The 25,306-nt window shown below is 38.8% G+C and overlaps 1 protein-coding gene across 1 annotated transcript in view; it reads left to right on the plus strand.

Moving 5' to 3' along the window:
• BTAF1 (B-TFIID TATA-box binding protein associated factor 1) overlaps positions 1 to 18,563 on the plus strand; it is a 56,412-nt gene extending 37,849 nt beyond the window's left edge. The window contains exons 23-38 of the mRNA XM_063307377.1: positions 28 to 137; positions 811 to 1,012; positions 1,314 to 1,462; positions 6,258 to 6,410; positions 6,811 to 6,932; positions 7,023 to 7,190; positions 7,342 to 7,419; positions 7,512 to 7,641; positions 8,313 to 8,454; positions 8,591 to 8,721; positions 9,814 to 9,939; positions 11,359 to 11,511; positions 12,415 to 12,626; positions 14,494 to 14,653; positions 15,127 to 15,297; positions 17,014 to 18,563. Coding sequence (XP_063163447.1) covers positions 28 to 137; positions 811 to 1,012; positions 1,314 to 1,462; positions 6,258 to 6,410; positions 6,811 to 6,932; positions 7,023 to 7,190; positions 7,342 to 7,419; positions 7,512 to 7,641; positions 8,313 to 8,454; positions 8,591 to 8,721; positions 9,814 to 9,939; positions 11,359 to 11,511; positions 12,415 to 12,626; positions 14,494 to 14,653; positions 15,127 to 15,297; positions 17,014 to 17,163 — 2,357 coding nt within the window. The 3' untranslated portion in view covers positions 17,164 to 18,563. The remainder of the gene's footprint in view (positions 1 to 27; positions 138 to 810; positions 1,013 to 1,313; positions 1,463 to 6,257; positions 6,411 to 6,810; positions 6,933 to 7,022; positions 7,191 to 7,341; positions 7,420 to 7,511; positions 7,642 to 8,312; positions 8,455 to 8,590; positions 8,722 to 9,813; positions 9,940 to 11,358; positions 11,512 to 12,414; positions 12,627 to 14,493; positions 14,654 to 15,126; positions 15,298 to 17,013) is intronic.
• Positions 18,564 to 25,306: the final 6,743 nt, after the last annotated feature.

A 25,306-nucleotide genomic window follows, 5' to 3' on the forward strand; every position in this document is an offset into this window, starting at 1 on the left:
AATAATACTGTGTATTTCCTGTAATAGATCGAAAGTTGCTCTTGGAAAAAGGAGATGGACCAGCCCAGGAATTGGTGAATTCTCTACAGGTGTTTGAAATAACTGCAGCTTCTATGGATGTTCGGCTTCATTCTCTGGTACTGAATTTGTTTAGAAATAGTTAGCATTTGCATTCAGGTTCAATAATAGTTTTTTGGCTTTTTGCTTTTCTTAAATTTGGAATAATGATTAGAACTGCCATCTGCAATTAAAAAGATTATGATAGTTAGGATTTTTATATTTAAATAGACCAGTGTGTCTCAACCTTGGCAATTTGCAAATGTGTGGACTTCAACTCCCAGAATTCCCCAGCCAGCCATGCTGGCTAGGGAATTCTGGGAGTTGAAGTCCACATCTTCAAGCTGCCAAGATTGAGAAACACTGAAATAGATGCTACTTTTTTTTGAAAGAGAACTCGGTCTATTCTAAGGGTTGTCCTGGTTTTACCTTTAAAAGGCAACAATTCTGGAAGCAGTTTTAAAAGCTTTTCCTGGCATAACAATGATTTGACCACATCTTTAAAAATAAGGCTCTAAACGCCTGTGTTGCAGACCATCATGCATCTGTGTCTATTTCTGATTGTACAAATGCACGTTGGCATTCCCCTGTCCCTGTTCCATGTGCAAGGAGATAAATCATGGTACTTGGCATGGTGAACAACCAATTCTAATATGGAACTAAAGTAGCCATCTTTTAATAGAATGAAACAGTCTCTTAAGTGGCCTTTACTGTACCTGTAACTGACTCATGGTTTCTTTTTTTTTTTTTCAGCTAGTACAGCACTTGCCCTACCTTTGTATGTGCCTTCAACACCCCAGCACTGCAGTGAGGCACATGGCTGCTCGTTGTGTAGGTGTAATGAGCAAAATAGCTACCGTGGAAACCATTCATATTTTTCTGGAAAAGGTTCTTCCTTGGCTGGGAGCCATAGATGATAGTACAAAGCAAGAAGGTGCAATTGAAGCTCTTGGCGGTATCCTTACTAAATTCTGTTGTAGTCTATCTGTGTCGGGAAGTCCACTGAGGGCTAAATTTGTCTAAATAAAACTCCTGAAATTGGCTCCTTGAAAGTAATAAATTCTGAGGTAAATAAAATAAGGTTCTCCTCTTATCTTGATCAAATGGATAAGCTGTGGAGCTCAGCAGGGAGACCCCTTTCCTTCGCCCCCCAGGGCAAGGGGGGCAAAAGTTTGGAGGGGGGAATGTCAGAATTGTTCCTGGTGTAAAAGTGGTCTCTAATGCTAGTAAGAAAAAACCCTTAATGATTAATACAGCTATAATGGAGCAATTAGATGTTGGCATTATTCCCTATATAGTTCTGCTTGTAGTTCCTGTTCTGGGCCGGATGAGTGATCAGACAGACAGTGTCCGTTTCATGGCTACCCAATGCTTTGCCACACTGATTAGATTAATGCCGCTTGAGGTAAGTCAACCCTTTCCTGTTCTGTCTGAAGACATGCCTGCTTTGTTCATTTGTTTGTTCCCTGAATCTGGGTGCTTAAACTGTAGGCTTGTGATTGCTATGATTCAAGAATGATTTGCTGTCCCTGGAAATTCTGCAGAGGATGATATGATGGGATAGAGTGGCCATTATCCAAATAGAAACTAAGCAACCTAAGAAAAGAAATGCTCAGATTCTATCTTTTGGTACATTATATTTCCCCTCTGCTCTGATTCTTTATCCCTCTGTCTGAAAAGAGCAGTTGTCCAGTATTAAAATAAAGATACATAGCTAAGTTAAATTAATCCAGCCAAGAGAAGAGGGACTGAAGGAAGAATTATTCTTTCTCTACAACTATCTTTTTAAAATTACTCTGTAAGTAGATGTGAAATGCAAAGCTAAGAGATGAGTTTGGCAAGATTTCATATGTTTCTATTCAGATCACCTTTTCGACTATAAAACACACGGGTATGCCTCTGTGTCTTTATTTACTTTATATATTACAAATGTTTTTATGCCACTTTAATCAATTCCAGTTCTAAGTACATTAGAAGCAAGAACATCAATGCAGTAAACATATCAGACAGTTATAAAGGGAGTAATATGAATAATAATGAGAATGTTAATAATAACCATTTTAGTACTTCCAACAAATCTTTGCTACAGCTTTTAGCACGTATAGGTACAATTCCAACTGAAGTCAACAGAAAGTATGCTAGTTTTAAAGAACAGCTTGATTCTGCTGTGGATTTGTGTTTTCTTTTATGGCTTCTTTTTTGTAATCATATAGAAGATTTAGTTGAACCTGCATTTTTCATTGAAGAGCTTTTATTTTTCCAGTTCTTTTTCAGTCAGTACAGGTAATCCTCGACTTACAGCCATTCATTCAGTAACTGTTTGAAGTTACAGCGGCACTGAATGAATGGTGGTTATGACTGGTCCTTGGAGTTCCAGCCATCCCAGCACCCCTGCGGTCACATGATCATGATCTGGGTGTTTGGCAACCCATTTGCACTTCCGACCAGTTGCCAAGTGCCCTGCAATCACATGATTGCCATTTGCAACCTTCCATGCTGGCTTCCCCAGAAAGTCAAAGGGGAAGCCGCAGGGAAGATCACAAGTTGCAGCCTCTCTGCACTTGGGCCATGCCAGCCACTTGCATTCCCCCACACACACACCCTTGCACTCCCCCCCACACACACCCTTGCACTCCCTTCCACCGTACCCAACCTGCAGCAGCCACCTACCTGCCTGTCGGCCTGGGACCTTCAACATCCTGCCAGCTTCACCTCTGACTTTGGTTGTGGGAAGCCATCAGGAAGTTGCCTTGCCTAATGACCATGGCATTCATTTAACAACGGCAACTGGGACAGCAGAAATTGCTGTCGCTAAGTGATGCAGTTGCGCTTTATGACCCCATTGCTTAGCAATGGAAATTCTGGTCCCAATTGCCATTGTAAGTCAAAGGCCACCTGTATTCATATATAGAAGTTCTATTTTACTGATTTTCAGTGAGTAATGTAAATATTGTGGAAACCATTAGAGTGAGGGTTAGCTGACATAGAATTCACTTTAGTACAGTAATCCATTCACGGGAGACTGGAATGCTAAGGTGGGCAGTCAAATGACACCTGGAATTACAGGTAAGCATGGCCTGGGAGAACAAAACGAAGTAGGACATAGGCTGATAGAATTTTGCCAAGACAACTCACTCCGCATAACAAACACTCTCTTCCAACAACCTAAGAGACGGCTTTATACATGGACCTCCCCAGATGGACAACACCGAAATCAGATTGACTACATCCTTTGCAGCCAAAGGTGGCGGACATCTGTACAGTCGGTAAAAACAAGACCTGGAGCTGACTGTAGTTCCGATCACGAACTTCTTCTTGCAAATTTAGGATCAGACTCAAGAGATTAGGGAAGACCCACAGATAAGCTAGATATGAGCTCACTAATATTCTTAAGGAATATGCAGTGGAGGTGAAGAATAGATTTAAGGGACTGGACTTAGTAGATAGGGTCCTGGAAGAACTATGGACAGAAGTTCGCAACATTGTTCAGGAGGCAGCAACAAAATACATCCCAAAGAAAGAGAAAACCAAGAAGGCAAAGTGGCTGTCTGCTGAGACACTAGAAGTAGCCCAAGAAAGAAGGAAAGCAAAAGGCAACAGCAATAGGGGGAGATATGCCCAAATAAATGCAAAATTCCAGAGGTTAGCCAGAAGAGATAAGGAATTATTTTTAAACAAGCAATGCGTGGAAGTGGAAGAAGACAATAGAATAGGAAGGACAAGAGACCTCTTCCAGAAAATTAGAAACATTGGAGGTAAATTCCAGGCCAAAATGGGTATGATCAAAAACAAAGATGGCAAGGACCTATCAGAAGAAGAAGAGATCAAGAAAATGTGGCAAGAATATACGGAAGATCTGTATAGGAAGGATAACAATATCGGGGATAGCTTTGACGGTGTGGTCAGTGAGCTAGAGCCAGACATCCTGAAGAGTGAGGTTGAATGGGCCTTAAGAAGCATTGCTAATAACAAGGCAGCAGGAGACGACAGCATCCCAGCTGAACTGTTCAAAATCTTGCAAGATGATGCTGTCAAAGTAATGCATGCTATATGCCAGCAAATTTGGAAAACACAAGAATGGCCATCAGACTGGAAAAAATCAACTTATATCCCCATACCAAAAGGGAACACTAAAGAATGTTCAAACTATCGAACAGTGGCACTCATTTCACATGCCAGGAAGGTAATGCTCAAGATCCTGCAAGGTAGACTTCAGCAATTCATGGAGTGAGAATTGCCAGATGTACAAGCTGGGTTTAGAAAAGGCAGAGGAACTAGGGACCAAATTGCCAATATCCACTGGATAATGGAAAAAGCCAGGGAGTTTCAGAAAAACATCTATTTCTGTTTTCTTGACTATTCTAAAGCCTTTGACTGCGTGGACCATAACAAATTGTGGCAAGTTCTTAGTGGTATGGGGATACCAAGTCATCTTGTCTGCCTCCTGAAGAATCTGTATAGTAGTAACATATGGCTGTGAGAGCTGGACCATAAGGAAGGCTGAGAGAAGGAAGATAGATGCTTTTGAACTGTGGTGTTGGAGGAAAATTCTGAGAGTGCCTTGGACTGCAAGAAGATCAAACCAGTCCATCCTCCAGGAAATCAAGCCAGACTGCTCACTTGAGGGAATGATATTAAAGGCCAAACTGAAATACTTTGACCACGTAATGAGAAGACAGGACACCCTGGAGAGGGTGCTGATGCTAGGGGGAGTGAAGGGCAAAAGGAAGAGGGGCCAACCAAGGGCAAGGTGGATGGATGATATTCTAGAGGTGACGGACTCGTCCCTGGGGGAGCTGGGGTTGTTGACGACCAACAGGAAGCTCTGGCGTGGGCTGGTCCATGAAGTCACGAAAAGTCGGAAGCGACTAAACGAATAAACAACAAACAGTAATCCATAATTGTATTAATATGAGGTCATTTTCAAATGGGCGAAACTGAAATTCTAACACTTAACAGATGCAAGACATCTGAAAATTATATGCATTTGTGAAAGGTTATACCAGGGATAAGTATAAAATTAGATGGTATTGTTAAGTAGTTCATTTAGTGTTTACTATCAAAATCAATAAAGAAAATTCTTAACTAACAGGTGATTAATCTTAATGATGAACAAATTTTATTTGGGAAAATGTCCCAACTGAATTACTTGAACTATACATTTATATATCTCCAGTAGAAGACAATATATGTTACTCAGGGTTGAACTGTGGAGTCCTTGGTGTTCTCTGAGCTTGATTGTTTGCTTGCAGACATTTTATTACCCAACTAGGTAACATCAGTGCTAGTGAGTGTGGAGTTTGCTCCCTGTTCATGTACAGCAGCTTGCCTTACCAGTGTTGGTGGGGGGTGGTTTTCTCCTTGGTAGTTCCTTGATTAGGGTATTGTTTTCAGCTTGATAGGTTTGTCTGGTGTTAATCCCTGCTTATTTGTGTTTTGGCTGCTGGAGGGGATGTGTTTTGGTCTTTTTTGCTTCATTTTTAGCTTTTTGTTGTCTCTTTTGAATGGTGTATAAATATGGTTTATCTCTATGTATCTATTGATGGCTGCTTTGTCTGAATGCCAAGCTTCTAGGAATTCCCTAATGTTTTTGGATTAGGCTTGGTCTAGGATGCTCACAGTTTCCCAGTTGAAACTGTGGTTGAGTCTGTCCATAGTTATGTGATTAAAGAGTTTTCATCGTGTCTTCTGACTGCTAGTTGGTGCTCATGGATGCGCTTTGCTAGTCTTCTGCCTGTCTGTCCTACATAGTGGCTGTTACAGTCCTTACATTGTATGTTGTAGATGTCTCCTGTTTTTTTTTCTTAAACATAAATTCAATAGTAAACTAAATATACACATAACATAAATAAGGCATAGCTATTGAGACTTTGAAAAAGATTATCTCCTTGTCCTACACTTCTGCATAGTTCAAGGAATATATTTTATATATAAACCTTTATTTCACTGAGATTTATCATTTTTCCAATTCTTCATTCTTGCTTGGCCTTTCAGAACACCTTTCTTTCTAAATTACAGTCTATTCAGATAGATAAATAACTGCAAGTTTGCTTAAATATTTGACTAATGTAAATTTGGGGATTACTTGCATTTTAGAAACAATGTGAGTTTTGCTTGCCTTTTCAGCAGACAGTAGATCATGGTAGAAATTTTTAAAAGTTCCAGGACATTTTGAACTTATACTTTATCTTTTCTTTCAGGCTGGTATTCCAGACCCACCAAATATGTCTGAAAATTTAATAAAAATAAAAGCCAAGGAGCGCCATTTCCTGGAGCAATTGTTGGATGGGAAAAAACTAGAAAATTATAAAATTCCAGTACCAATTAAAGCAGAACTCAGAAAATATCAGCAGGTACATTTTCATTTGCTAAACATAGTTTTTCATTTTGAGGCCTTGTTTTCTGAACTGGCTTTGATAGTCTCATCTAGTTTTTTTTTAGTAACAGGTCCTCTATTATAAAACCTCTTCTCCAGACAGGTAAGATGAAATGTTCCATTTGGAAGAAGGATACTTTAGATTGACAACTAAGTTGTTCAAGTTTCATCAGTGTTTTATTATGTTTTGATATTTTCTATTGCTCAATTCATTTTGTGTTTTCCACCTTTTTAATTGTCAAAATACATAACTTGGAAATTGCTTCAGTGGCTTTAGTTGAGGGTGAAAGGCATATGTAAATATAACGATAAATAATAGAAGCCCAATAAATATTTTTCTGCTCTCCTGCTATTAGGATTTTTGTCTTATCTTACAGGAAGGTGTGAACTGGTTGGCATTTCTCAACAAATATAAACTTCATGGTATCCTCTGTGATGATATGGGCTTAGGAAAAACCCTGCAGTCCATCTGTATTCTTGCAGGAGATCACTATCTCAGGTAGACTACATAGTTACTGCTGCTCGATATTTCTCCAGAAGTTTTTTCAGTACAATAATTGAATAAATATTCTTCTACTGTTCTCTAAAGGGCCCAAGAATATGCAAGAACTAAGATGGCTGATAGTATTCCACTCCCATCATTGGTGGTGTGCCCGCCCACCCTGACAGGTCATTGGGTGGATGAAGTAGGCAAATTTTGTTCCAAAGAGTTTCTGAATCCTCTGCACTATACTGGCCCTCCCACTGAAAGGGCAAGGTAAGTGGTGCGTTTAAAAAGCTTACTTTTTTCAGTTTTGATTTGAAACTTCATTTCCTTTTCTTGGAATTACTTGAATTTTCAGTCTTTTTGTAGGTTTTATTGCTTTATGCTGTAGATAAAGGCGTAATTCATCTTTTGTCTCCTTCAGGTTACAACACCATGTAAAAAGACACAACCTAATTGTAGCTTCTTACGATGTTGTGAGAAATGACATTGATTTTTTCAGGTAAGAGTGAGCTCTTTCTTCCTTTCTTCCTTTTTAGATGTCTCATATGCTTTAAAACAGCTAAAACTAATTAATGGCATCTTCTATCCTAGAAATATTAAATTCAACTACTGTATTCTTGATGAAGGACATGTCATCAAAAATGGAAAAACGAAGCTATCAAAAGCTATAAAGCAGTTGACTGCCAATTACAGAATAATACTCTCTGGGACACCAATCCAGGTAATCCATATCCAAATAAGCTTGATGTAATGGCAAAATAGATGTTTCGGTTTCTAAAAATCACTTGTTTTGTTCAGTCAAGGGTGTGTATTGAGGGGTGAGATTACAACCACATACTGTAAGCATCTCTCTATTATTGGGATGCTGGATATCCACATATTTGACTGCCAGATTCTATGTGTGATGTTGATTACTAAGTAGAGCTGTGCAAAGCATGTCAGCATGAACGAGGCACCCCTCCTCAAGGATTGGTACAGCTGCTTTGAAAGCTTTTTCGGAGCTGAGCATGCAGTATGTGCACACACAGCCACTTTGTTTCACTGGCCACCACAGTGGAAGGATTGTCACATTACCCCTGCAGGCAGCAAGGGAAGCCTTTGAAACAGTTGCCCCAATCTTTCCAGAGACTGTGGTGGCTTTAAATTGCTTGAGGAGGGATGCATCACTTGCGCTTATGCAAAGTGCTCCTTTCAAATGCTTTGATTGTACAGTTTGAATTTGCATGCAGTAGATTTTTCATGCATGTATCATGCCCAAGCAAAACATGCCAGAATAAAAGGAGAAGTACTTGTGGAATTGGGTGGGCACTCATGATGAATTCTATTTTGCTATAAATTCACTCAAATGGCCAACTTGCGATCATTACATTCTAACTAATCTTTTTCTTTCAGAATAATGTCTTAGAATTGTGGTCACTATTTGATTTTCTTATGCCGGGATTTTTGGGTACTGAGCGCCAATTTGCAGCTCGCTATGGCAAGCCTATATTAGCAAGTAGAGATGCTCGGAGCTCTAGTCGAGAACAGGAGGCAGGTAAGAAGCTCCGCTTAATAAAATACCTTTCCTTTGGGGGGAAAAAATCATGAATCCTGCTCTTGATTTGCTAGAAGAATCTTGTTTATCTTAAGGGTTTCAATAAAATATATTCTCCTCTTGTGGACATTTGTAGGTGTTCTTGCAATGGAAGCATTACATAGGCAAGTCCTGCCATTTTTATTACGAAGAATGAAAGAAGATGTGCTGCAGGATCTTCCGCCAAAAATTATTCAAGACTATTATTGTATTCTCAGCCCCCTGCAGGCAAGTTACTTAATTTGAATTAGACTGACATTAACAAGGAACAGAAGAATCAGTTGGGGATCTTCTCAAATTCTGTACTTGTTCTAAATGGGTATTTTGTTATCTTGTTGAAAGTGTGCTTGGAAACCATTGTAGGATGTGTCTCTTAGATAAAAACCTGCTATGTTTATTGATGTAGTTGCCTACAAAAATAGATGGAGTACGGGATTTCTTCTTGCAAATGAAGGAGGTCATAAGTTTTGTCCCTTCTCCCTTCCTTTGCAGTCCCATATCTCATTTAAGAATTTGATCACGAGAATTGTAGAAATGTATGGAATTGAGATAGGCACCAGCAGAGAAGGTGGTACATTTTGTAAATGTAGCTTCACTACATACACTTAGTTCACTTGAAATGGTGGTTCCATGCATCGGCTTTTTCCTTGGAAATACAGTAGCATTTTGATTGAAATGTGGTTGACCTGTAGGATACGGTCAGGTTGCCTTTCCAAGTATTTGCAGTTGTAGTTGAGCCTATTAGAGCCACCCAAACATGTGGAGGTAGCATTTGGTTGCTAGACTAGATTTGACATTTTGCTGGTGGGAAGATACAGCAATTTTAGTTTTTTAATAAAATCATCCAGTGACAGTGGGTCTCTTTTGATGCAAAACAAAAATCCTCCTTGTAGAAAATGGTCTGGTAAAGCAGCTCTTTCAAAGTGGTATTTGTAGGATAGTAATAGTAATTTCACATTCCTTGCAAAGAACAAAAGCAGAATATTAAGAGAAGATTGTTAACCCACAGTATGCAAGTATGTGTCCGTTTTCAAAGAGTAGAAATTGCTGCACACAGTATTAAAAGACCATTTTAACCTTTGTTTTGTACAACTTCAGGCAGTGTACATAACACTGTTACTTCTTACTTTCCCCCAAGAAGTCCCCGTGAAGTGGGCTGGGCTGAGAGAGGGGGACTGGCCCAAAGTCACCATGCTGGAGGGAGGGAGCGAGAACGAGAACTCCCAGGCTTCTCATTTCTAGTCCAGCAGCACTTTAACCTCTACACCAACCTGGCTCCAGTTAACTGTAAATAATTTATATATTTGTTTCTTTTTATAGATTCAGCTTTATGAAGATTTTGCCAAATCTCGTGCCAAATGTGATGTGGATGAAACAGTTTCAGCAGCTTCACTCACTGAAGAGACGGAAAAGCCAAAGCTTAAAGCTACAGGACATGTATTTCAGGTTGAAAATACATCCGTTTATTTTGCTCCCCAATTAGGTGCAAAACTCTGCCCCTTAGCCTGAGTGAAATTTCACCTCTCAGCATGGACACGTTTTTCCCACATAGCTGCCTCTGTGCAGAGAAACATTTCCTATTGAGGGCCAAGATGGAGAGGCCTCATGAGCTAGAAGTTCCTCAAGTTGGATTAAACCCTGTAAATTAAATTTAACCCTCTTATACATTGTATTTGTACAACAATGTGAAGTGTTCACTTTGGGTTCTCCTTTGAGCCACTGAGGCCGTTAGGGAGGACTAACGATTAGATAAGAAACTGCAAGTTGTCACATCTTCTGGGTGGAGATGAGGTTTCCCCTGGATGGTAATAAGTCTTCCAGACCCTTGGGGACAACCTGACACCATAAGGGACAGAAGTGAAAGAGGTAGCTGTGTTCATCTCCTAAAATTCAGAAGAGGCAATAACAGGCTTTGACTAAAACTTTGAGGTTTGATTATAAGTTATCTAACTTCTCAGATTCAGTACCAATAGGCACTAATTTTGCTATTACTTCCACAGCATGGGATTTAGAGCATGTGAGCAGAGGTGAGACGTGCATACCTTGATTTCAGGAGGCAATCTTCAAGAGTTTGGTTCAGTCTGCCATTCAGACTGAAACAACCTCATGAAAATACCTTGAAATTCTCCACATTTAATGACAAAATCCTTGACAAACACATTAAAATGAATATAAATTGAAGGTTTAAAGATAAAATATGTTTATAAATATGAGCTTTCATAGCACGTCTACTTAGAAAAGCATCTTTTGACAGAATAATTCAAAAAAGCATATTTAAGAGTGTGTGTGTGTGTGTGTGTGTGTGTGTAAAATTCCTTAGAACTTCAGATTAAAGCAGAAACATTAATTTAGGAATAAACCTGTTTGAAAAGGGTCTTAGAAAAAATTTCCTACTAAATTGTTCAGCAGCAAAATCTACAGAAATTACTTTCATTAACTATTAAAGTTGTAAACACATCTATATCATAGTTTGTATCCTTAGAAATAGAATTTTATGTGGGATTGAGAAGCATTTTAAAAAAGTGGTTTAATAAACAGCTCACTGGAATTTCCAGGATTCTGGGCCAGTTTAGAACAAGCTTGAATACAGGATGGAAAATAACTGTGTGCGCAATAACTTATTACCGCTGCTGAAAAACACCCTTTTCATTTAAAACTTCAAACGGCCTTTTTCTTCCTCAGTGTGAACATTAGTTAGTGATTGAAATTAACTGTGGCTGACAGTTGGCAAACCGTCCATCTATCTGTTTGGCAAAGATTTTCACATTTAGCTGCAGCACGCTATATTCTGCCATGTAGGAAGCAAAGGTATCTTGAAAATCTTGTGCTTATTTAATTCCTTGTTTTGTGGCTTGTTTTTAAAAGGCATTGCAGTATTTAAGGAAATTGTGCAACCATCCAGCACTAGTTTTAACTGCTCATCACCCAGAATATAAAAGAATCACAGAGAAGCTTGCAGCAGAGAACTCTTCTCTTCGTGACATCCCGCATGCGCCTAAACTCTCTGCTTTAAAACAGGTGGACAAATCCTCAATTGTGCATTTGATTTAGGAGACGAGAACATTTTCAAATACCCAAAGAGATGCTTCTGCCAGGTCCTGTAACCTTCGCTGTGTGCTAATTAATTGGTAGTAAAAATGGAATATCTAGAAATGTTAGGAAGGTGAAACCATGAAGGAGGCAATATAAAGTATATAAAGCGTTAACGCAAATTCTTGTATGTGTTTAGTTATGTATAACTAACAGAAAAACTGTTTTGTTGCCATCTTAAGTTTAAAGGGTTTTTCTTGTTAAATAGAAGTCAAACTCTGTGCTGTCAGTGGAATAGGAGCCTCATCCAGTTTTGCCATAAGCCTTTGTATTGGAATCTCAGTTTTTAAAAAATAGCAAGTAGGTTTCAGTTATTAGTTTTTACCAAACTGAAGTGATGGTATTATTATTTGGTATGATTCTCAGCTAGTGCTTAGTATCAAAAGCGCCAGAATTTGAGCCTGCTATATAAGGCTAAGTACAGTTCTAGTTCATAATTTGATGTAGTGGAACATAAAGATGTCCCTTTTTATTTGTTCATTTAATCTAGTATTTTTATTCTCACTTGAAGTAACTCTCTGGGACCTCAAGCAGAGATTTTTCCAGTCTCCTGATTCTTACATGCCAAGAACGGGCAGGAAAAAAAATCTGCCATTGAGTTACAATCCCACAATCACGTATGTAACTGGGAGCGTGCACTGTGATAGTTCAGATCTTGGACTGGGACCAAGTTGCTGAATATGTAATTTTGGGCCAGTCTCTCTAAGCCCAGCCAACCTCAAAATGAGATACAAATGCAAAAGCCAGTATGTGAAAGTTTATTGGATACTGTTGTGGAGAACAAGCCTTGAGAAGCTGGCTGACTGACAGTTTTTGTATCTGTTCTTTAAGTTGTTGCTCGACTGTGGCTTGGGAAATGGTGGCTCTCCAGAGAGCGGCACTGAAACAATCGTAGCCCAACACCGAATTCTTATCTTCTGTCAACTGAAGAGCATGCTGGACATAGTAGAACATGACCTTCTGAAGCCTCACTTGCCCTCTGTTACCTATCTACGATTAGATGGCAGCATCCCTGCTGGTCAGAGACATTCAATTGTCTCACGGTAAAGCCAACATTTGTTTAGTTCTATCAAAAGACTTTCCTTTCCTTTCCTTTCCTTTCCTTTCCTTTCCTTTCCTTTCCTTTCCTTTCCTTTCCTTTCCTTTCCTTTCCTTTCCTTTCCTTTCCTTCCTTCCTTGTTTGTTTTTCAAATTTTTATCACCACCCATCTCCCCCAAAAGGAAGAGCCTTGTTTTTTGTTTTCCCAGCTCCCATTTTGGCTGAAATGTATGCGATTTTGCGGTTCACTGGGGTGGAACTTTCGGGTGTTCCCCTTACCCTGTATATTGTTTGCCATTGCCATCAGTATATTCCATGTGCACGCTGGTATCTAATTGAGAAATCTTTCCTCCTCACTGTCTAATGCAGTGTTTCTCAACCTTGGCAACTTTTAAGATGTCTGGACTTCAACTCCAAGAATTCCCCAGTCAGACATCTTAAAGCTGTCAAGGTTGAGAAACACTGATCTAATGTGAAAACGTGTGTAGATGGGACCAGCATGTGAGAGAGAATGCCTTTGCTGCTTCCTTATCCACATCCATGTGGAGTGTGGATAAGAGAAATCTACTTGGTTCGTGGCTTAGTTTCAGGGAGATCCAACTCTGTGGTTTCTTTGACTCTGTATTTGGTGTGTGGAGGTATCTCTTTTCCAAAGGAAAAAACACACTGCTTGAGCAAGAAAAAGCAACACATTCTTGGTTAAGAAAAAACAAATCCCCACCTTTTCAAAAGCAAAATCCTGCTGTGATCCTTCTCAGGGTGAAAAAACAGCCAGCAATGGTACAATTGAAGCCTGCTCCTTAGCTCTTTATAGTATCCACTCATCACAACCAAGACTTTCACGGTGCAATAGTTGTATTTGAGAAATAAAAGCTCTCCCAAAAGAGATGGACAAGCTGAGGCAGAAAGATGTCATGCCTTCATATTTTCTTGCTGAGGGAGCTGGGCTGAAATTTCATTAAGCTGACATTTATTGAAAGTGAAAGCTTGCCTTTAGCAGCCCACCAGATGGTGGTACAAGTCCTTGATGCAATGGTGGCAACTTCCAAACAGCCAAAGGTGTTTTACATCATTGTCACTTGTCCACAATGGATTTGAAGATCACTGGGCGAAGCATGTTTCTGGAGAGCTTTTCCTTCTCTAATCTATTCCCAGTTGTCTTGGTCTTGTAAAATCAGTTTGGGTAAAAAAGGTAATATTACCCACCTTTTGCCTGATAAAAAGTGGTAGTGTTCCCTTGATATTCTAGACCAGATATAGGGAACCCTTGAGCTATTAGCCAAAAATGGTCCATGGTGGTTCCTCATATAACCTGCAAGCTTCTAATGTCACCTATCTGTTGGCAGAAAAAAAGTTTTTATCTGCGATTAGCTTTCAGTCAGAGAACAGAACTTGTATATGTCCCTTACTGAAATTTTAAAAATCTTCAGCGGTGCTAGTTGAGTTTTTTAAAAGCTTAATTGCTACATTTGGGGGCAGAGGTCATTGCTGGGAGGGAGAGGCTAACCTTTCCCAAATGCTGTGTTTGCGGCCTCTTGCCTCACCTGCCCAAAATTCTCTTAGTCTTCTGGATACCTTCCATATAAGAAAATGTCCAGTTAACCCTTCACTTACTTCATTGAACTGCTATTAATCTGCCATTTCACAAGGGAGATTGCCATTAGAAAAGATGTATTACAAAAAAACAAGTGATCCAACTCCATCTTTTGTCCTTGTAGGATAGTGTAATAACAACATTGTAGTAGAACATCAGTATTCTGGGTTAGATGGACTACAGCTTAAGCAGTAAGCAGAGCAAATATAGGATGCAAGTAGAGAAGTGACTTCTCCATTCCATTTGCAATCATTATTGGGTTTATTTTAACTAACAGGTTTAACAATGACCCATCCATAGATGTACTGTTGCTTACTACTCATGTTGGTGGACTGGGTCTTAACTTAACTGGAGCTGATACAGTGGTATTTGTTGAACATGATTGGAATCCAATGAAAGACCTCCAGGCAATGGATCGAGCACATCGCATTGGGCAGGTAAAAAAGATTAATCAAGATCATTTAAAATGAGTTGAATTAATCAAACATTGGTTGACATTTCTGAAACCAAAGATATACATGGTGAATCACTCAGAACCTGGTTGTTGTTTTTTTCTTATTTGTAGTCATTATGTTACAAAACACTAGATCAAACCAGAAACACTTTAGAGTAGATTAGAAAACAAAAGGGATGCAAGACGGGAACTATATTTTATAAGACCTGCTCAAATGAAATTATGACTCTGAAAAACCATTTCATTTGAGCAGGGTTTGTGTTCTTAATACTGTGTTCTTAATACTGTTATATTCAAGACCTGTATAAAAGTCCCATGTATATCATTTTTTTAGTTGCTGCTGCTTTGTTGCTATAATTGGGTATCTTCTATTTTCTTTTTCTATGTGATGGCTTTTTATAGTTGGCATCTGTATAAATTTCCATTAAATCCCCATAAATATTAACTGTGTTACAGAAACGAGTTGTTAATGTTTATCGCTTGATAACAAGGGGAACCTTGGAGGAAAAAATAATGGGTCTTCAAAAATTCAAAATGAATATTGCAAATACAGTGATCAGTCAAGAGAATACTAGTCTGCAGAGCATGGGAACAGATCAGCTTCTTGACCTCTTCACTCTAGATAAGGTAAAATATATTTCATTTTGGGGTGATTCAGGGCTCAATGCTCTCTCCTCTCCTGTTTAACATCTACATATTGGGGAAGGTCATCTATCAGTACAGGCTCTTATATCATCAATATGCAAATTATACTCAGATAAACATCTCAGGCCCAGACCAGCCAAGTGATGCTGTCAATGTCCTGTCTCAATGTCTGGAAGCTGTGTGGATCTGGATGGGGAGGAACAGACTCAGACTCAATCCTCCAAGCTTGTCTGGCTGTGGATATTTGATCCCCCCAGATCTGGGAACACTCCATCCTTAGTCTTGGGCTGCACTTCCCCATTTGGGATGGGTGTGCAATCTGGGGGCTTTCTTGGACTCACGGCTCCTGCTCAAAGAGTAAGGGGCAGCTGGAGCCAGGAGGGCCTTTGCACAGCTCCCTTGTGTGCCATTTGTCCCATTCCTTGATTGGGAGGCCCAGATGGTCACTCATGCCCTAGTTACTTTGTGGCTGCACTGTCGCAATGTACTACATAGGACTACCCTTGAAGACCATTTGGAAGTTGCAGCTGGCCCTGAGTGTAGCAGCCTGGGCAGTGGTGGGCAGCCTCAGTATGCCCATGAGACACCTCTGTTTCGCAAGCTGCAGATGCCACCAGTGAGCTTCCATGTGTAATTCAAGGTGCTGGTTATCCTGGCCTTCATGGCACAGGGCCAGGTTATTTGAGGGACTGCTTTCCTTGATAGTTTCTGCCCATCCAAAAAGATTGGACATTGTTGGTGCACTTGCATCAATTAAACAATGCGATCTATTGGGAGCAAGGAAGCATTTCTTCTGTGTTGTACTGCTTGCCCTCTGAAGATCCATGGCTCCCATCCTGTTGGTCTTCCAAATGTCTTTAAAAACCTGGCTGTTCTTCCAGGCCTTGGGGTAGGATAGTTGGGATCAGTTACATTTTTGTAGTATATCTAGTGTGTTTCACCTGGACATACACAGTCTCTTCTTTATCTTTTTAATCTTAAAGTGTAAGCCACCCAGAGTCACTCTGGAGTTGGGCAGTCTTTAATAATATAGTTCATAATAGATATGAATATGAGCAACAGATAATACAGGAGGTATTTTGCTTTTTATTAAGTAATTTTATTAAGTAATTTTATTAAGTAATTTTAATTTAAGGGACGCGGTGGCGCTGCGGGTTAAACCGCTGAGCTGTCGATCGGAAGGTCGGCGGTTCGAAACCGCGCGGCGGGGTGAGCTCCCATTGCTAGTCCCAGCTCCTGCACACCAAGCAGTTCGAAAACATGCAAATGTGAGTAGATTAATTGGTACCGCTTCAGCGGGAAGGTAACGGCGTTCCGTGAGTCATGCTGGCCACATGACCCGGAAGTGTCTATGACAACGCCGGCTCTAAGGCTTAGAAACGGAGATGAGCACCGCCCCCTAGAGTCGGACACGACTGGACTTTACGTCAAGGGAAACCTTTACCTTTACCTAAGTAATTTTAAGTCATTCTCCATTGAAGAGTCACTCATCACTAAGAGATTATGACAAGGGAATTGTAAATGCCTTTCTTCCCATGCCTCAAGTCTAATGTTCAAGTTATCTTAGCTTATTAGTCTGTTCCTTAAGTAATGATTTCCACAACATTTTCATATTATTGCCATAGGAATGTATGCAAAGATTTTAACATGTGTTTCTTTTTCCCTCACCATTGCTCTTCCAAATCTTTAATCTTTAAGGATGGAAAAACTGAAAAATCAGATGGTGCCACGTCTGTTTCTGGGAAAACAACTATGAAGTCTGTTCTTGAAAATCTTGGTGAACTTTGGGATCAAGAACAGTATGATTCAGAATATAGCCTAGAAAAGTTTATGCACTCACTCAAATAACCATTCTTATGGGGTTTTTTGGTTTTGTTTTGTTTTGTTTTGTTTTTTGGTTTTTCAGCTGATATTCAGCACATTTCAAAACATTTATAGTGGGCTTCTAGCATCACATGGAAAAAAGATGAAGAAAGACTGATGTTCTGCATAAAGCCAACATATTCTGTTGGGATAGATAAGTCTTAAATACTTACATTGTTAAAATTCTAAATTGCAGTTTAGCTTTGAATTTCCAGATTCTTAACTAAATTCTTATAGTTTTGCATATGTTCCTAAGTATTACATATTCATTCAAAATAAGTTTGTGATTTCCCTTTTCTGGAATCTTCCAGAATTTGTATAGATTGTTTTGAGTATTTTGTTATTTTAAACCTAGCTCGTTTTAATGGTACACTGTAGGAATGTTCAGTTTAACTATTCAGAATAATTTGTTCACTTCAGGTTGTACATTGACATAATAACAGCAAAGCATACCATTCTGGAAGACCCTGGGGAATTAAAGGAGCTTTGCAAATACTACAGTTCCTACCTTTATATATTTAAGTATGTGGTGCTCTTCAGTCTTCTGACGTTTTGAGAGCAGTTGACTTTTTAATAAAATTACAGAAAATGGCTAACTTAGGCCATTTCTTCATCCTGTTTAGAGGGTGCTATTTTTATGAGTGTTTGGGGGTGTATATAATGGCAGGAGCATAGCCAGCTCAGAGATCTAAAGTATGCAGTAGGTTACAATGTTATATTTTTTGTAAGAGAGCAAATATATAAATAGAGCTTTTCCAGTAGTAGATATTATAAAATTAAGAGTCCATGCTGGAAAAATTCCCTAATGATCCTCTTAAATGGAAAAGGGTAATGTTTTATTTAGGGATATAGCTAAAAACACCCAACTTAGAAATGCTTACACTGCATTAGAGAGAATAAAATGTTGAGCTGAAATCATGTAATACAAATTTTAAGATGCTGTAATAAAGGAGAGTAAGAATAACAGTTGTACATTTTTAAAAAATGTATTCTTAAAGGGAGTCAGTAGTGACATGTCTGTGTATAGATGTCTATGTCCGTACCAAATGCATACACCGTTTTCTAAATATTTTAAGGCAAACCTACATAAGCTGTTTAATAAATAAGTATATGTATAGATGTCCTATCTAAGGTTTGGAGCATGTGTGCACTTCAGCATCAGAGCTTGAACAGCTATGAGGCCTCGGTAATGTTTAAGTAATTGTTTTTAAAAATTTTAAGAGGAAAAGCAACCTGTTGGCTTATGGAGCAAGATTGTTTTTCCGCACTCGGATATGAATGAACCTGTGTCATATTTCAGTAGATATATGAACTGCCATACTGTAACATTAAACTAGCATTCCTTGAAAAAAAGAAAATAAAAAAGCCAAATTGGCATTAATTGATCCCTTACATGTTTTATGAGATTTTTCTTCCTGCATCTTGGATTATAAATGTTACAAGTTCATGGAAGGAGAAAAACAATTTGTCTCTGGTCAATAAATAGCTGGTGTATGATGCCATAGCAGGGAACTCTTTTCCAGCTTGAGTGATCCAAATTTTCTATTCCATGTTTTATGGAACAGGGCAGTAGAATAAAAATGGGTCTAAATTTAGGTGCCGGTAGTCCTAGCAGTGAATTTTAATGTCGGATTAGAATACTTTACTTACATGAAAATTACATTACAGAAAATGTATGATAATGTTTTGCTTGATTGGGTATCCACAGTTTTATTAATCATGTCTTTACCACTTCATGTTATTGGAAGAGCTGATTTTCCATGATGGGCTAGAAATATGGGGCTTACATTTTCCATTGCCATCCTTGGCAGCTGCTGGCAAACTACAATAGAAAACCCCAGCTGTTCTTAGAATCTTTATATATTGCCTACCATTGTTTGAAGTTGGCCATCTTGCTACAATGTGTGGGCACTTTTTTAGTTCTTAACCAGAGTGGCTGAACGTTGTTGGCCTCTTGGGCATGTATAACCAACTCTGTTCCTTATAGTTCTGCACATCGCTAATATTCAAAATGGAAGATCTGTTTCTCTGTAAAAAGAGGTATTCCCATGTTGCATTATTCAGTGGACAGAGAGGTATAATTCTAAACAGTACAAGCGTTAGCCATTTGCAGTTACTCCCAGTTAATAGTTCTTTTTGGTAGCTTTCCCGTTTTTTGTTTTTTCAAGTTGCAAACTCTTTTTCTCTGTACCTTTAACAAATCTGCCTCTTTATTTGCAACTGTCAACTAATAGACAATTCAAATACGGATAGCTCCAGCTAACAGGACACCATGTACCATAACTTCGAAATGGCATGATATTATGAACATGGTGGATTCATTTCTTCAGGACCCATTCTGTTGTGATTTTAGAGCAGGATAGGAAACCTAAGTGGTCTCCTGGCCCTTTGAATTACAACTTAATTCCTTACCATTGGACTTCTGGCTTCAGACACCATAGTGGGAGGGAAAGCTGTGTGCTCTTATCATGTATATCAGTCATACACAAAAATGAGAATTGTTGAAAATTATGTCATGAATGTCTTCTCTGCTTATTTACTTAACTATGTGAAGATTATGTAGAATCCAGCAATACCCTAGCCTACCCCCATTAGGACTGGTATTAGAAAAAAAATAAAACTGCCAAGATTGTAATGCTTTTAGAGAAATCCATTGTATGATACTATTTGGAATACTGTACTAATTTACTACTATACAGTAGATCAGTTTACCATATCTAAGAAGGATGTACAGCTGGTAAAATGCAGAAAAAGCTACGAAAATTATCAGGAAACTGAAGCATTTCTCCTTTAAGGAAAGGTTACACTATGCAGATCCTTTTAGCAAGGTTTATAAACTTAAGCATAATTTGGTGGAAATAGAGATTTTATTTCTTCCATATTGTAAAATCCAGAGTCATCCAATCAATATATTTTTATTTGATTTATACGCTGCTTTCCTGCTCAACTAAGTGTTCAATGGCTAAAAGTTTAAAAACGCAATACAGAAATACTGAAAAGTTAATATTATGAATTAAAAATTTGATTGAAGAGGTGCCTCTACAGATTCCTACATGCTGAGAGAATGGGAGTGTATTCTATAACTCTGGGGCAATACAGGACATGGACCCTCCCTATATGCCAAATAGACAACCTTCTGATTTGTGGAGGGGCATATTCAGAAGACAAGCAGAAGTTATTGAGGTCTTAAAAGTCAGTACCAAACCGTAAATAATACCCAGTGAGAAATAAGCAACCAGAGTAGATATTTCAGGACAGGCAACCCATGATCCCTGTTATCTTGCACCATTTAAAGGCCTAGCTGCTACATTTTGCACTGCAGCTTCCAGAAACTCATTAAGGGGTAGCCCCATATATCAATAATCAAGAGGATATAACCAAGGCATGGATCACTTTGACTAACTCTGACTAGCTATGGAAGAGTTGTGCTTGGTACACTAGAGAAGCACAAAGGCATGCCTTTGCCACATCCGCCTCTTGCATATTAAATGATAGCTGAAGATCAAGGAGGACCCTTCAGACTCTATCTGGTCTTCCAGGAAATGCACATCCCTACCCAAAACAGGCTGAAATTCCATCTCCATCAGTTTTCTATATGGCACTTCTGTTTTATCTGGATTTAATTTCAGCTTGTTCTGCTTACCAAAGTTAGGAATATTCAATAGTGCTGGTTGTTATATTAGGATTAGATTCTAAAGAGCAGTAGAGCTGGATTTCACCAACATATTGATGGAACCCATTCCAAAAATCCAGATGATCTCCCTAGCAGTTTCAAGTAGGTAACAGGGTAACAAGAAGGACCACTGTGGGATACTATATATAAGTTGCCAGGCATTGAACTAGAGTCCATCAACACAACCCTCTGGAAAAGACAGCTTCCAAAGCCCAATCTTCATAGTCTAGACCAGTGTTCCTCAATCTTGGCAACTTTAAGATATGTGGACTTCAACTCCCAGAATTCTCCAGCCAGCACTAGTGGGGGAATTCTGGGAATTGACATCCACACATCTTAAAGTTGCTGAGACTGAGAAACACTGACTTAGACTTTTAATACTAATATGTGAAGCCCATCCTGATAGCCTGTAATCAAAACTGGAAGAAGGCTATTCCTGTCTAGAACGAACTAACTTAACAGCAATCAGCAGCCAAACTGATAATTTCTTAGCCTTTGCTACCATATTAACTCAGTTAGCATTCCTTTAAAAAGAGCCAAGTTCAGCTTTGTTGGAATACTTCAGCTATAGTGTTGCACATTTCAGTTTAATTTTAACCAACTACTGTAAAAAAAAAAAAAAAACCTGTAATATAATGTAGAATTAATTACAAAGGTAGCAAGACCATCAAAAGCATTTCTGGTTTAATCTTTCCTTAAAACGGATTGACATTTAACTGCATTAACTAGGATCCACATTCAACTAATGGCCATAGATATGTACTTCAGGTCCAACACCAGGCTTCTTCAGCCAGGCCAGCATAATCTCTTGTTGGAAAACCTGGAGAATTAATGGTGAAAAGAGTAGACCAGGCGGACCAGCTTAGTATTCTGCATTCTCTCTTACACTTGCTAACTAGGAAATAAACACCATTGAACCCTAGTAGAATTTTGACCTAATTCTACTTAGGCAACTGCTGGTGGGGGATGTTTCAAGGGAGGATGTTACTTTTAAAATTAGACTTTGGAGTGATCTGTTCTTTGTTTTCAATAGGTATTTTAAAATGTGAAGAGTTAACAGGTAATTTTTGAACCAGTATCTTCATCCCTGAGTTAATAGGATGCCCCAACATGACAGAAATTGGATAAATAAGGGCACTTGGCTGGGGAATTCTGGGAGTTGAAGTCTGCACATCTTAGAGTTTCCATGGTTGAGAAACACTGGATCTAAACATAGTTTGTTTATTATTTCAGTTGTTTTGTTTTGTACATGTTGCTTTATCCAAAACCAGACTATGGGAAGTATTTCAAGAACAGTGTTTTCAAGGGTGAAAGGCCATGTTTTCCTGCCAGAATAACAGTCCTTACTAGGGTTGATTGCTTAGATTAATTTAACCTTTAGGTAGGGCAGATTCATGTCTCCTTTTCATATACAGCAAACTGTATTCCTTAATCCATGCAAATGGTTAAATCTATAATATTTATATTACCCATGCAAATAAAGACCCCCCCTTATCCCACGTATGCTTTCATTCAATGAAACTGCCTGTTAGACAAGTCTAGTATTTAGTTCAGCCAGCAGGAGCTCAGCAGGTTGAATTGTACAAGCTCTGCAAGGAACCACAAGCAGAAAATGCGTACCAATGACATCCCAGGGATGGCATTGTTTGCATTAGGTAAGGAAAAGGTATTAAAAAATGAAGTTTGAAAGCTGCTAGATTGGAACTAAGCAGGTCTGTGTTTCTCTCTGCTAGGCTTGTAAGTACCACTCAACTCTGTTTCTGCCTCAGCTGAGCATCAATTTTTAGCAGTTGTGGTCACAGGCTACAAAAAAGGGAGCCCAGGGCCGAACTCGTCCGCTCCTGTTCTCGAAGGCTCAATATTCCTCCTGCCTCCTCTACAGCACCAGCAACTGCTGGAGCAGCATCTCCTTCCTGGAAACTCTGTTGCTAATAGAAGATAGCCTGAAACAAAGAGAAGCATCTGAGCTGTCACCCCACCACCAAAAGACTGGCTCTTTGGGAAAGTAAACCCAGCATAAAGAGCTGCATTTTGTTTAAATGTATAACAAAATCAATCCTATCAAAGGATTGAGAGTGGACAATCAGTCCTTTATTTCACCGAGAGTGGACTGGAAGCCTGTGTCCCTTCCCTTACGGTAAATTGTGCACTTGGAAATTCCATCTTTTCTCAGAGGTGCTTCCAAAACAGGATTGTAGCTGAGGGATTAAAGCACATGGATTGGATGCAAAAAAAAAATCATAACAGTGCTTTCAAATCTGTATTTTTTGCTTAAAAAAAAAGAATGGAGCTGATCATATGAACAAACCACTGGTGAGTGGATTATGCATAAACTCCAACAGAGAAATCCAGTGGAAGGACACCTGAAGGACTATTAGAAGGGCTTGTTCCCCAGTTGATTGGCTCATCTTCTCTGGCGGCCCAGCCATTGAGATCTACACAGCCATTCCTCACACAGGAAGGATCTGATCTGAAGGATGGTTCAGTATTTGAAATGGTGATGGATTAAGGCTTTTCCTTTAAGGCAGCAACATCAAGTGGAATCATTGCCAAACACCATTATGCTAAATTTGTAGCATGTAATTATGTTTTCTGAGGATTATCCATTTCTTCCAGCTATTTACATATGGGCTATCAGAATAAAATCAGCACAAGGTAGCTTAAAAAGGAAAAGGATAAAACAAGCGTTTCAAGCAATCACAAAAGAACATAGTACAAAATATAACAAAGGGAACAATATGAGAGGCAGCGTGAGCTTTATTTGCTACTTTATTTTCAGTGATGAGGGGAAAAAAACTCATCAACCAAATGGGGAATTTATTTCTGAGTACTGGGAGAGGTTTATGTTATAAACCAGTCAGTCTGTGTGCAGCATAAAAAAAGTAGTCCATAATCCTTTTCATAAGCCATATGAATCCAAACAAGCAACTAGTTCTAGCTTTCAGCAAGCTTCAAAGTGGGATTCTTAGCCATTTAGCTAGGAGGAATCTTTGGAGATGGAGAATGCCCTTCTGAAGAGGTCATATGGAGTCTGTTGGGCAAAATGGTCCACAACGGAAGTAGCTCAGGATGTGTTGGCTTTAGCTGGGCCAGAGAACCCTGGTCTTCCAAATGCTGCTGCACTGCAACTCCCAGTATCCTTTGCTATTAACCACATGCTGGTTGGGACTGCTGGAAGCTGGTTCAGCAAATTTGGAAAGCCACTGGTGGTCAATCCTTTTTTTAAAAATGTGCTATTCAGTGAGATTATTATATGCGCAAAGATGGAAAAACTCTGAAATACCTACAATGGAGGAATGGTTCCTGAAGATGACAGAATTTGCAGAGATGGCAAAATTGACTTGTTTGATTAGGGAAAAGACAACAACTACATTTGTTAGTGACTGGAAACCCTTTATGGACTTTTTGCTGAAAATGGAAAAAAAATGAACTTGTGATTTATGGGTTTGATGATTAGAAAGGGTAGAATATGGAAAGAAGAGAGCCATTAGAGAGAGAGGATAAAATATAAACACTTATAACTGCTGTAAAGAAGATCAGAAGATACTTAATCTTTTTCTCTTTTTCATTACTTTTCATTATATTACCTCATTTTACCTATCACTTCATTTTCTTTTTTCTTCCAATTTTGTATTGTTTTTACTTTGCAAAAACCTTCTATAATAAAAATTAATTTTAAAAAATGTGCTATTGTATCAGCTTTATCAAGGACAGCCACATCTTAATTCCTCTGTTTTATGTAGGTTCCATCCTATGCAAAAATGATTGAACATTTAGGACAGCTTTTACAGCTGAATCTACAGAGGTTCATATGACAATCCATCTCAGTGGAATCTGGTTATCAATGGCTTCATTTCTTGATTAAAGCCTTCCCATGTGTTTCATTTTTTTAATCAAAGGTATATTTATAGGAAGTTAACATACTTGTTTTACTATTAACGATATAGTGAAATTTCACATGCACAGCTGTACAACACCATGGTTATATGTGATCAGCCTTATGAATTACGTCTTCATGTTTCAATAAAAGATAAAACTGATAGAAAAAGCTTATTCTTTTTAAACTATAGACTAGCACATAAATTCTGTTGTAAGTGGATCCATAGGACCTATCTCTGAGTACTTGCCTTAGTCTCTAGCCTATCCAGCTATTTACAGACTGCAGTTCACATGGAATATATTAATCAATTCTACTACCTGCAACTAATGTTCTGTATTTTAAAATAATTGAATGTTAAATGCAAAGACCTATTCCATGTTCCCTCTAGTTTGCCCATCAGATTGTTCCCCATTAAAGTCAATCTACTTTAAAGCATCTTTCTGTTATAGTGGAACAGTATTCTGACAGGGCTCTTGGCCTTTACAGTATTAGAGAATGATTATTTAGCCACTTGATACCACTTCCTATTCTGTTGCTAACCAAGAATGTATAGTGACAGCAAATCAATTTTTCAC

Source organism: Candoia aspera, chromosome 6, assembly GCF_035149785.1.
Source record: "Candoia aspera isolate rCanAsp1 chromosome 6, rCanAsp1.hap2, whole genome shotgun sequence".
NCBI classification, from domain to species: domain Eukaryota; kingdom Metazoa; phylum Chordata; class Lepidosauria; order Squamata; family Boidae; genus Candoia; species Candoia aspera.